At 41.5% G+C, this 13,253-nt stretch overlaps 1 protein-coding gene across 37 annotated transcripts in view; it reads left to right on the top strand.

The window, feature by feature from the left end:
- SORBS1 (sorbin and SH3 domain containing 1) overlaps positions 1-13,253 on the top strand; it is a 161,917-nt gene that overhangs the window by 106,707 nt on the left and 41,957 nt on the right. For 17 of the 37 annotated variants that reach the window (XM_066323990.1, XM_066323992.1, XM_066323991.1 and 14 more), the window contains 7 exons: positions 26-832; positions 1,425-1,796; positions 4,751-4,892; positions 9,614-9,643; positions 10,835-11,013; positions 11,769-11,832; positions 12,969-13,043. In XM_066323990.1, coding sequence (XP_066180087.1) covers positions 26-832; positions 1,425-1,796; positions 4,751-4,892; positions 9,614-9,643; positions 10,835-11,013; positions 11,769-11,832; positions 12,969-13,043 — 1,669 coding nt within the window. The remainder of the gene's footprint in view (positions 1-25; positions 833-1,424; positions 1,797-4,750; positions 4,893-9,613; positions 9,644-10,834; positions 11,014-11,768; positions 11,833-12,968; positions 13,044-13,253) is intronic. The other 20 variants (XM_066324008.1, XM_066324012.1, XM_066324011.1 and 17 more) reach the window with 7 other exon arrangements.

The raw sequence follows: 13,253 nt of genomic DNA, 5'->3' as shown, positions 1-13,253 counted from the left end.
TACCTTCTTGACTCTGCCTGATCAGGCCACTGCTCCTCCCCGTCCTCCTCTTCCCAAAGAGGAAAGCTTTGCATGGCGTCCTCGCACTGACACTAAAGTGACCAACCTCTTGCCAGTGCCCATCATGGACTGTGTGTACCTGAATGCACCCAAGCCTTATACACAGCGTGCATCACCAAACACCAGTGCTCGCTGTTACTTGTCATCACCTACCCCCTATGGGGCCATCCCCAGTGGGAAGCAAGGCTTGCCAGCAGGGCATTCTCCCTCTTCAGGCACCAAAGATGAGGTGCATGCTGGGCAGCCACCCTTGGAAAGTCACTCCTCATTGGGTGCATCATCCTTACAATGCAGCCCTGATGGGGCAGCTGCCAGTAGTAAGGCTGGAATGAATTCCAGTCATGAGACGAAGGCGGATAAAAAGGTCAGCAAACTATATGTAGCTTGTTTATCTAACAGCACTTGCTCAGGCGCATCTCAAAATTCCACTGGCACCACACATGACCCAGCAGCCAGCACCAGTTTGGGCGCTGAGCTCACTCGGGCACCAGCCACCAACATTGTTTCCTCTGTAACAGACACTGAAAAGTCTCTTCCTGCTGCTCCTCCTCCTCCTATTCCTCCCAGGCCGTACTTTTACATTGTCCTCAGCAAAGACGCAGTTAGTTATGGTGCAGGCCAGCCCTCCCGGACTCAGTCATCACCTCCGCAAGCTGTGAGGGACAGAGTGCTAGAACCCCAGAGCACAACTGCCACAGAGGACAGGATGAGAAAAGAGCCTTACCTTACTCAGCAGCGACAGCCACCATACAAGGCAATGGGACGCGCCATGGTACATGTTTTCTCCATAACCTTGTTTTCTTTCAGCTGAGCGAACAGTTCTTTGATTCATTACAATGTTCCCTTAATGCTTCATTCCCCTCCTACCTTAATTTCTCAGTACTTGTTGTGCTGCCCTGAGTCTTGTGGTCTTTTACTTGATAATATTTAACACCCCATATACGTCCCCTCAACGTTGATTTGTGTGTTCGTGTGTGTGTGTGCGCATGGTGTTTGTAGGGAGTTGGGTTGGACTGGTGAGGATCTTTCTATTTTAGGGAGATGTAAAAGAAGCAAACTCCATAATGTGTAATGGTTAGAGCTTCTCAAGTGATGGTAAATGCTAAGCTATTCTTTGGTTTGATTTAGCCTCACTACACAGAACTAGAGAAGTGGGGTGGTGAGGGGGAATAAAGATTTTTGTGAAAAAACACTGTGTTCATAGAGGCCAGGGCTGCAAGCCTGAAGAAATATGTTTCCTTAAGGAAAGAAGATCTGCTGGGGCTTTGTATCATTTTGGGTACATTCCTTGCATGACACAATATGGCTGCATTCGATAAAGTAACAATCTCCCCCAAAGCATAACAACACCTTGTTTCCTACAGGATGCCACTGCCACCACCTCAGCTCAGCCTGGAGTTATAGTAGTCCCCCTCCTCCAGGTTAATCCAGACAGACAACAAGAAGGCAGCTCCAGCACTCCACCACCGCCTCTGGTTCCTTTCGGGCAAGGCTCCGTATTCCCTGAGATTGTTTCTCCTGGCTCACCCTTGACTTTTCCAACTCTAGACGATTTCATTCCCCCACATCTCCAGAGGGGCTCCCACCATAACCAAGCACCCTCCACATCTGGCACATTACCCTCTGTTTACCCGAAACTGCCATTCTTCTCATCACCACCTTCACTTGTCCCTCCAGTCACGGGGGCTTTGCACAGGGGCTTGAAGCCTGAAATCACTGGAGTCATCTCACATACAGTAAGCTTGCCAAGTACCCTCCTCGCCCTTTTCCTAAATTTGTAATCCTGGATTAAAATTACTTTCTCCTTGCAATACTAAACTTGAGGGAGGAGTGATGACTCACTCCCTGCCAGAGCAGCATGACAACTGAAACCTTGTTTGCGTCCTGTACTAGTGCATGCAGTTTGCCTGCCTTGTGCAGCTTTGAACTTTCTTTTGACTTCTCGCAACATTTGACTGTCTCCCTTTGTGCCCATTCTGCTGGGTGATGCACACCTCAAGAGTCTTCATAGGATTTGGTCAGAATAATGAATTCTGCATAAACTGAATAGCTGCAACTAACTGATCTTTTCAGACTCTTTTTATAGCATCCTTAATTGTGTTGAAATAACATTTAAAGCAGCAACAGCAGGCCAGTTAAAGGTTAGGGCTGGCTTTCTATTCCACTTGGAGCCACAAGACCATATGGTCTCCACACAAATCCCTGATAAAATCAGTGTAAGATTGCTGCCAGTATCCAATGACCTACAAGTTATACGATAGTTACTGTGCTAAGAGTCCTCCAAGCATGGAGGTGCTATGTGATAGATTAGACAGAGTGTCTCTTCATTTTGGAATTGCTTGTCTTTGAAAATGTTGAATAATTCAGTCTGCAAGAGTTTGAACTTGGAATTTACTGTGAACTTCTTGAGTTAGGTTTTGTTTCTCTTTAAGCTCATCACCTATTTTAAAAAGTCCTCGAGGACAAGGAGGAAAAGTAGCTCTCAGTTAAAGCTGCGGAGGAGGCAAAAATACCTGACCCTCCTCATGCTGAAAATCTTATGGCCACCTTTTCTTTTCTGCTTGCTTGTGAGGACAAGGAAGAAGTTCAGCAGAAACTGCATTCTCTTATGATGCTTACCCTGCCCTTTGACTCTATAAGGATCTAGCAAACAGGCATGTGGGCTGGGGGAAAGAAAAAAAAAACCCAAAGATTATATTTTCAATAGTTCTCAGGATTGGCCTTTCTACTTTTATTAAAATTGGTAGGGTTTTTATTGCAGAGAGCAATGAATGAAAGTTTGGATTTGGTGTTTTGGTTTTACTTTGTTTTTTGTTTGTTTCGTGTTCTTTGTTTGTTTCTGTTTTGGAGGGGTTTTAGGGTTGTTTTATGTTTGTTTGTTTTTTTTAATGGAGTCCATCTGTAGATTCCAGAAAAAAATATCAGGAGGCATCCAAATCACAGAGGAGCAGTGGAAATTTTACTGCACCTGACTTTCTTGAGATGAGAGTTGAAACATTTTTGGACATGCTCACTTCAGGCATATTGTCACTGAGCTCTTTTCCACAGTGATTTAAATGGTCTTTGTTCACCCTCTTTGGTGACTTTAGTGGGGCTGCTGAGCCTATCCTGATCCAGCATCCCTCTTCTTTGATTCTTATTTGTATTTTAGTTATCAAAGTGAAGCTCAAAGCCAGTTCTCACACTTTCCCCTGACTCTTCCTCCTTTTTACTAATTGCATTGTTTGGAATATTATTGCAGTCAGCAAAAGGGGGCTGGTCTCTCTAGGGGACATCTGTTCCTGAAGACCACTGATTCTTTTCTGTCCCCATGAAATGTCCATGGCCTGACCAGCTGCTGCTTGAAGCAAGATCACCTTTATCCAACAGAATGAGATTGTTCTTCCCCATTTCCCCTCCAGGTTGGAGAGGCTGCAGGTGCTTGTTCTGATTATGGCCAATTGTCACTATGATTTATCTCTGAGCTCTGGTGCCAGGCCTCATTTTGGCCCCTGCTCAGTCCCCTGCCTGATGCTGTAAATCCTTTTGCCTGATGCTGGTGTGTATGAAGGGCACTGAGTAGCATTTGAATTTAGCCAGAAAATCTGGGAGTCGGGATTTTTCTGGAGCAGTATTCTGGGTGTATTCAGGGTTTTTTAAATAATGGTGAAAATACACTTGAATGCTCAGCTGATTTTACAGATTTTACAGATCAGTGGCTTGCAGCATTTGAGTCTGACAGTGGAGCAGCAGGAGTGCAGGAATTTGGTTTGCTGTCCCATATTCTCTTTGTTTGGATGCTCAGTCCCCATTAAGGGCAATTGTGTGCCCAAATTCCTTAAGAAGCTTTGAAAAATCTCAGTCTAAACTGCTGCACACATAGTCTTTAGTCATCATCCCTTCTTTATCTTTGCCACCTTACCACCACCAGAAGTCCAATACCCATGGACTGAGGCTTTTCAAACGTGAGCTAGGTTGCAAAGTCTCCCTGCTGACACAGCCTGTATTTCTACAGAGCAGCCAGAGCAGTAGTGATATCCGAGGTGGGTTTGAAATAAGCAAATAATGGAGCTGGATGCTTTAGGAGAGCAGGAACAGCTTGCTATCTGTGCTCCAGCAGCAAAGCCATCTCCTTTGCTAGAGTCCTACTTGTTACTCTCTGTCAGTTTTGGGGCCTTTTTGTCATTACTTTAATCAGGTAGGTATCACATTGTCTCTGAGTGACAGTGCTAACTTAATTCCTTAGACTTTTCTTACCAAACCAGCTGCAGTAATACTGTTTCACTCCAGAACTGCATGAATTTTGCATGTCTGACTTGCTATGAAAGGAATACTCTTGGAATAAATGTTTGTGTGTGGATGTATCAGGGGAAAGATACCTGGATCTTTCCCTCCTCCCCCAGATTTGCTCATTTCTGACACCTTGTGTTTGCTCCAAAGTGTCTGCTAGATGAACTTAGTGCCCTCTTTTGGTGTTGGAGTTGTGAAACCCGACACCGAATAACTGTAGTACTACCTAGCAAACTAATTTCATTAACAATGAGCAGGGTATGTAAAAGGAGCAGGGTAATACTTGTGCTTATGCCTTTTTAACTAAATTTTGCTGTAATCATGCTTCTCATTTAGCCTAAAATGTTGGGGTTTTTTCCCAGATTTTCCCAGTGTAACACCCATCTGCATGCTGGTAATGATGTGTTGCTCTTCTTTTCAGGACCCAGGTCCTGTGCTAAATGAAGTGCCCCAGCCTGGCACTGACTATCCAACCTCCATCACTTCCATCAGCAAGTCTGCCTCTGCCTATCCTTCTACCACAATCGTCAATCCCACTATTGTCCTCTTGCAGCACAATCGAGGTAAGGAGATGAGCATATAGATAATTTTGGCTCAAACTGTTATGCTACAAGGAACTGGAGAATGTGTGTGCTGTTGATAATTAGGTCCAGACTACTAAAAACTTACAAAGTTGCCTCAAAAAAGTCTTAGTGACTGGAACATACAGCAGGAAAGTGAGAGTGGTAAGTTTTTTTTCTAATTTAAACCTGTGGATCAGAAGCTTTTTTGAGGCTGGGGAGAGATTTTTAACCAGGCTGTGGACATATGAATAAGCTATTGGAAGGTAACAGCTGTCAGGTGGTCTTGTGGAAAAGATTGTGTGCTCCCATATATTTGTACAAACAAGGTAGCTTGAGGTAGCTTGAAAAGCTGATATGCTACTTCTCAGCTACTGCAGTGTGAAAGCAGCTGTATTTTCTATTACTGTGGGAAAGATTTGACCTCTGAATTTGTAGCAGAATTTGCCCAATAGTAAGTAATTTACTTGCCCACAAGTTTGATCTTGGCAATTTTTTCCTCTATCAGTAACTGAATCAACCCAAACTTATATTGCAATAATAATCCTTGAGCTCTGGATTTGCAAATGAGCAAAACAGTCTTGTTTGAGAACTCCGTGGCATTAAAACCTTTCTCACACAAGCTGGATGGATAGTTCTATCTCTTTACTTCTGGATTTGGAGGGAAACTTTGCTTCTCCTTTTTAGTTCTTGTGATTACCACAGGTGACATTATCACAGCTTCACTGTGCATCACTAAAGACCATGGCTTGTAACAGGCCAGAGATGCAGTCCAGTTTGCCTTGATTTCTAGCGCACTTGGGAAACTCCAGGAATCCAGCCACCATTGCCGGGGCTTAGCTTTTCAAAGAAAAAAAATAATCAGAAAATAGGGTCAAGGCCTGCACTCTCATACTGCAGCTGTTGTGATTATAGCATTGGTGTGCTCCTTTGCTCCCCTCATGAGATTTTTATCAGTGCCTTTTAAAAACAGGCTTCAGTCTTTGATCTTGAAGGTAGCGTTCTCACTGTAGCCCAGCGGATTAAAGGGGTAAGGAGTGGATTATCTCCTCCATTTTGCTGGCATCTGAAACAGCTTTGCTTATATGCTTCTGAATGAGGATGTCTGGATTCCTTAGCTCCTTCCTTTCTCCTTAGAAAAGGAGAAAATCTGATTTGAGGCAGTCTTTTTAAATCTCAAAGCTTTTTGTTGACTTTCTTGATATGGGATATGCTCTTTGTCTTTTTCTTTTTCGTCAAATTTGCAGTATTTTAACACAAGGCTATTTTGCCTCTGTAGACTTGAAGAGCATGAGAGACAAAGTTGTATCATGTGAGGATACATGCACTATGGGTCTGAGACAACTGATGTGAAATTATTCTGTTTGCTAATTACCTTCATGGTAAACAGTTTGTCCTGTCTGAATATTGCTTTTGGCCATTAGTACTCATGATACTTTACCCTGATTGAAGAGCATTCTCTCATCATGTTTTTTCTGTGCTACAGATCATGGTCAGATATGCCATTTGGTCATGTCTGTGAAGTATATAATTCTAATCCCTGTTTTTCAGTATATGTTAGTCAAACAATTTGCATGGTTCACGTTGGTTTGACAAGGTATTGTAGTCACAATTTTGTATTGATTGACATTGTATGCTTTAGACTATGTATTTATTAGAAAATCCTATATAAATAATTTTTATGCATTATTGCTGACTTGACAGACAGATGTCCCAACTGTCAGACTAATCTTTTTTGAAGGTTGTCACAACATTTTCTTTTTTCATTCTCCCATGGACTTTCCTTTGTGTTCCAAGACATACTGAGAATGAATGGTCCAATCTCCAGAAGTGCTCCCTTTAGAGCAGAAAACTGCTCAAAACTCTTACTTTGGTTTATATGAACATGCTCAGTCCTCAGTAGTTGTCCTTCAGCATATCCCTTAGTTACTGTTGTGGTGGAAAGTATTTCTCCATCAGGCAAAGTAAGACATAGTATATTTCTTTCTGCTTCTTTTTTCACATGTAGAATGGAAATACTAATGAGATGTGTCATCTTTCTTGCCCTTTTATTACCACTGTGCCTATTTTGTATAAGAACAAGATCATTGCTAGTTTCTGTTTATTCTTCTTGTGCCTCAAACCTATTTTTGAGTCTGAGACATTCTGTTAATGCTTTTATTCCACTATAATTTTCTTTCATTTCCCAGCATATGTTGCTTTCTTGTAGGTATACATTTCTCATCTTTTTTTGCTGAGGATTTCCTGCAGTTCCTTATGCTTCCATTCCTATCTAGGATTTATCTCAGCATAGCATTTGGATTTCTTTCTGCTAACTTAGTATTTTTAAATGGTTCTCAGATATTAGTTATCTATTGAATTTCTGTCATGGCTGACATGGTTCATATTTAGTTTCATCTTTATGAACCTTATTTGTGCAAAACTAGATTGCTCTCATGGCATATATCAAATTGTTACTAGGTTAAGTTACACCTTCTCCTGAGTGGTTAATTATGTTTTGTGCTGAAATCAATTCCTTCATGTCAAGATGATGTTTAGTAAAAATTCCTTTCGTGTGCTCTGAAATACCCTGTAAATTAGAAATTTCAAGGTCATTTTAATGCAGGAAGTCTGAGGTCTTCAATTGCTTAGTCTTCCAGATGGATAATGTGACTTTCTTTCTCCTCAGTGGATTATTGATTGCTTTTTAAGGAATTAGCTCTCTTATTCTCTGAAGTGACTGTTGTACCAGATGTTACCTACTTCATGAAAATGACCTAAATAATTTCAGATCTTCTTTTTTATTTCTAGCAAATCTTCTTTTCAATACCTTTATTTTGCACCAAACATGTTGTCAAATACTTGTTTCTTCTTCCCTTTTCTTTTTAACTGGTTTGAAGTCAGTCAGTGCTGCTTCCTCTGGGGGACCTCTGAGGGGCATCTATAATAATTCCTTCACTGTTGCCAGCAGTTTTATCCTTCTGCTTCACCCTTTCTCTGAGAATCCTACAAGTTTTTGGCCTTTGCTTACAGTCCCAGAACACGAGATCAAGAGTGAAAGCCTCAGTTAGCTGATGTGTGTCTGGGGCTACAGTCTGGCTCTGGTCAGGCAGGGGAGTGAAATTGCAGACACCTCCTACTTCTGCTCCTGTCCATCAGCTGCTCCCTTTTTTACACAGAGACCCAAGGGAAAAGGAAATCTCCCCTTCATGAAAAAAGTACATTTGAGTTTTTTCATGGAAAGTCTATTAATTCATGGTATTCTCTCCTCCCTGGAAAAGAGGAAAAAACTCTCGAGCACGACTCCTTAAACTACATGTTCTTCTCAGAAGAGCTCAATGATTCAACACAGTTCTCCTTGGTGACACCATTGTCACTTATATTTGTTCCTCCTAAGTTGCAGAGATGGGCATCGTTGCGTTTCTCACTTGTAGTTTCTTATAATACAGCAACCCCTTCCTGGTGGCCTGCTTACCCCAGTGAACCCTGCAGCAGGTGGTTCCCATCTATTCTTCTGGCTCAGGGCGCTGTCCCTTCCTTTTACCCAGTGCATGTAGGGGCTTTTTTCCTCTGTTGGCAGCTATTGTGTGAACATTAGGTACAGGGGCAGTTTGCCATCAGTGGTCAACAGGGCAGAGGGCTGAGGCTAAAGATCAAAGTTCTGAGGTACTGATGAGGGAGCTGCACTGAAAAGAAAGACCAGTCTCCCTTGCTGAGATGATCCACTTAGTACAAATACCTAGTGCAGGTGAGTTCCTCTAGAAGACAGCACACACCTGGAGGTTTGTTACTACGGCAGACTTGCTTGGCACGTGTTCTGTGCCCCTCCAAAGAGCACTTATTTCTTGTGCAGGCATGGCATGGCATGGTTTATCATAAATATATAACAGGTGTGTTGAATATATTCAAGTTTTTTAATCTTTGCTCTAACAATATGAGCTTTCAAACGTGTTTGTGCTTTTTACATCAGTAAATTATTTTATTCTTTTCAACTGGCTTTTATGCTTTAAAGAAAAGAATTAATTGCTAGGGAACAAAAAAAGCAGAGAACAGAGTGCTAAGTATTCTTGCTTTATTCCCAGCTGTGATTTGGGTAAGTCATTTGGACATCCTTTTAGAAAGCACTAACTTCAGGGCGGTCAAACCTGCTGAGGGATACCACAAATAGTCCAGTCTGGGAACTTGTTAATGAAAAGTCTCTAACCAAGGGGACCATTTTGTGAATCAAAGCCTTCAAGCTGTGTCTGTGCACAAATCACTGAATCTGTGGCTCAGTAATATGTGATGAGACTCAGCAAACAACAACAATTACTTTATCCTTTCCTATATCTTTTTGAAATGCTACAGCAGTATTATCTCAAAATGTACTTCATGATAATGGTAACAGAGTTAGTTATCAAGTTGCTTTACTCTGTGAATTTTTTACTGGTTTTCAAATTGTCTCTTGTCCAATGTTTTATTCTCTGATGTTACAAAAAAAGACAAAATTTTAATAAAAGTGCTCTTTGCAAATGTGTTGGTCACTGCATGATGAGATTTATGTTGTCCCACGAGGCTGCTGTGTGGAGAAGGGACTGTGGGCTGTCACTTTGGCCGGGTATTTGAAAACAGATTCTCTCCAGCAGCTGATATCACTCTACAGTGTATTTCTTGCCTGTCAGAAATGCAGCACCAGAGCACTTGCTGTTTATGTCTCACACATTTGTTCTGTATTTCTTTTTGTTTTGTTTCTTCCTTTACCACAGAACAGCAAAAAAGGCTTAGTAGCCTGGCAGGTATGATGTGAAAGGTCTGCTACCCCCAGCTGCTGCCTCTGCTGGAGCAAAGCTGCTGCTTTGATGGCTTGTGGGGTGCCTTTAGCAAACACACTGCCCAGGGACTGGAAAGAAATACACCAAACACCTAAATTACTCATCTGTTTGTTATAAGTCATAAAATTTACCAACCTTCTAAACACAAATCCTTCAGTTCTGAGTTTTGCAGGGCAGAATTGTGTTTGCTCATGGTTCCAACAGATCAATGCATTGCTATGCACGAGCCTTTCCTCTGCTGTCTGCCCCTATCAGATTTCTACACATTTAATGGCTTCGGGCAGGATGGTGATGTGCATGTGAATAAGCATATCTTTCTCTCTTCAATGCATGCTGTGATGTAAAAATTACAGGATTTGCAAAAGTCTTGATGGGGCAGACTAAAATTGCAGGTGATCTTCTGCAGGAAATCCACATAGAAAAAATCCTTCACTGACTCTAAGGGTTGCTGTGCTGCAGCTCTGCAGAGCAGAGTAGAGCTTCAGAACAACCTGAAGTCCCTTGGTGATGCCTGCTGCTACCTCTGGGAGTCAGTTGGGCAATGTCAAGGAATTCCAATTTGGAAGCAAGGCAATCCGAAGAAATTAGTTGTTTCCCTCCATCTTTATGCAGACTCCTGTGCAATCATGTCATATGTATGCTTAAACAACGTTTGTTATTTACACACTCTGTTTAGGGCATGGAAATGAATTGGAAACATCATATACTGTCTGCAATAAATGAGATTGTCAGACAAGTGAGTGCAATCTGTTAAAACGTTGTGCACCACTACTGCATACCATGCTCCTTTAGGTTGAAATTGGTAGAAAAAGATGTACAGGAGACTGTATTACTGGTGCTTTTTGATGAAGACTGACATTGTAGAGTTACTGATTAGTCAAAAGAAACAATTCTTGAAACCAAAATTATTGTCTTCTATGACAGCTGAGACTGTCATGAGATGTGTGATGGTAACTACCTGAGAGATGCTCACCTGCTTTGCTGGCATCAGGCATTTTCCTGGGAGATTTCCTTCAGTCTAGCTGTTAATCACAACCAGCAGTGACACAGTCTGTCTCATCAACTACTTGCTAGCATCTTTGCCTTAAAAGAGCAGAAAATGGTGATGTTGTGAAATGCTGGGATGAGGTAAAAATCCCCCATTGTCATTTCCAGATTCAGTGCCAGACAGATTAGTTTCTGATAAAGTTGATTCAGCACTTCTGCGGGACAAACCAGTTCATGAGACCGTGCCAAGCGAGAGGAGGGCAGTGGAAGAAAAGAGAAGCACTGAGAAGAGCCCTCTTCACCACATGGCTGATTCCTCTGTTGATGATATTGGAATTCCACTGAGGGTAGGACAACGCTGAGCGTGTGGTTGATGCACAAAACCTGGGCTAGGTTCTGCCTACCTTAGGACTGAGGGAACTCACTAGAGGTGCAGAGATTTAAGGGAAGATAGAAGTCTAATTCCAATATATTTTATGATGAATTGCTCCATTTGCTATCTATGACCTGTTCAGCTGCTTCAGGGGAAAGAAACTTAGAAATTAGTATTTCTTCTCATAAAATCTGAAAATAATGTTTTCTAGTCCTCTGTTTCCTTCCATCTATCTGCTGAAGGAGAGTTGTCTCCTTTTAGCCATCTTAGAGGCAGATACCTCAAATGTGATTACATTCATTCAGTGTTCAGGGGAAATGATGAAAAGAATTATTAACCTATCCTTACAAGTAATTTCTGGAATAACTTAAACACTCAGTGTTTCTAACTGTCCACTGAATACTTAGGAAATCGATATGTATGACTAAAACAAGCAAGTTGTTCAATATTAGATGTCAAATCAGATTAATACACAAAATATTTCATACAATCTGCAGTCCTAGAGAGGTTACAACCTTCCTCTGCAAAGCTTTTACATTATTACTTGCTTGCATGAAGCATCATATGAGATAATATATCTGAGCAAAATAATTCATATTTCAGAAAATTAATATCATACAGCATTCACATAGCAGAGTGTAGTTTGTTTTCAGTGCTGGAAGATTTGTAATAACTTTGAAAGGGTGGTAAAGTCACTGTTGATTATTTTTATCTATATTTTTCCAACAGAATACAGACAGATCGAAGGACTGGTACAAGACGATGTTCAAACAGATCCACAAGCTAAACAGAGGTACTGTAGCACAGACGGTTTTTATTTACTTTAAAAGACCACCTTGATGACACTTTGTTTCATTCATATGAAGAATTGTACCGGATGTTAAATAAAAGCATTTTATGTTAATTAGTCTTTGCTCTGCACCACAGAACTCAACCAATGCATTTGAAATCTTTGAAGTCAAAGGTAGGAGAATGGTGAAGTCCAAAGAAAGGTCTGAGTTGTTCTGAAAGGTGAACTGCAGTGCCCTTGCAAAATCAACTATACTATTTGAGACAAGAAAAGCTGATAATAATTCCATGTTAAGAGAAAATAGATCCCTGAACTCCAGTTTTACCAGCTAACCCAATCCACACACTTTAAAAATACCATACGTTATCCCTGAAATTTCTCTGTACATAAGAGAAAACTTTTTACACTGTTAAATTTTAGTATCTGCACAACAAAACATGATCTGAAGTTCACGGAAACCAGTGGAAAGGTTTCCATTAATTTTGGGTGAGTTCAGAATCTGAACTCTGCTTTTTCAAAACCCTAATCTTTCTCTTGAAAACCTAGAATTGTGGTGAGCACTTACAAACTTCACAGTGGTGAACTCCCAGGGGATTCCCACCTTGGGGCACTTCTATGCCTGACTGCTGACACATTCACATTTTTCTTCTCTGGGAGAAATGGCTGCAGTAGCATTTGCAAACTGAACCCTCTGGACAGCCTGACACGCAGGCAAGCGCAGCTCAGATCTGTGCTTCTGTATCAAAATGTAGAGCATGCAAAACTGGAGCTGTATTTGCTGCTGCAGGTGCTGTCCTGATGAGCTTTATGCATAGATAAATGCTGTGCTGCAATGGATGGAATGAGGAGGAGTTGAACTATTTCCTAATCCTACTGCTCCTAACAGAGGTTCTTTAGCTCAGCTAAAGCCCATGCTCAGATGGAGGAGAATGAGTTCAGTCCCCTTGGCTTCCAGGGTCTCTCACAAGGCCCAGACATGCAAGGCAGCAGTGAACAAAGAGGCATTCTAGGTTGTGTCGTGCTAGAACATCAGCGTGAGAAGGACTGTAGTCAGCTTGAATGGATTCTTGGCTTGCCCTTCTTCCCCTTTAAATCTGTCCTTTCTGTTCTTTTTTTGCAAATCATGTTCCTCTCCTTAGACAATCCTGAAGAAAACCCTTATTGCCCTACCTACACATTTCCTGAACTTCCTGAAATCCAGCAAAAAACAGAAGGTACCAGAAGTTTAGTCAGAGTATCCGTTGTCTTGTGCTTTGAGTTAACTGTACTATAGTGCCCTAATAGTAACTAGATTCAGGTTCTATTTTCTGTTACACTGCCTGGAAATTCGGTTATGCCCAGTATACCTTCTTGTGTGATGCATAAAATAACTAAATCTTTGTTAATCCATTAATCTTTCCTTGAAGTATGATACCATTTACCCT

This window comes from Sylvia atricapilla, chromosome 8 (assembly GCF_009819655.1).
Source record: "Sylvia atricapilla isolate bSylAtr1 chromosome 8, bSylAtr1.pri, whole genome shotgun sequence".
In the NCBI taxonomy this organism is placed as follows: domain Eukaryota; kingdom Metazoa; phylum Chordata; class Aves; order Passeriformes; family Sylviidae; genus Sylvia; species Sylvia atricapilla.
This window is presented reverse-complemented; position numbering and strand designations above follow the sequence as displayed.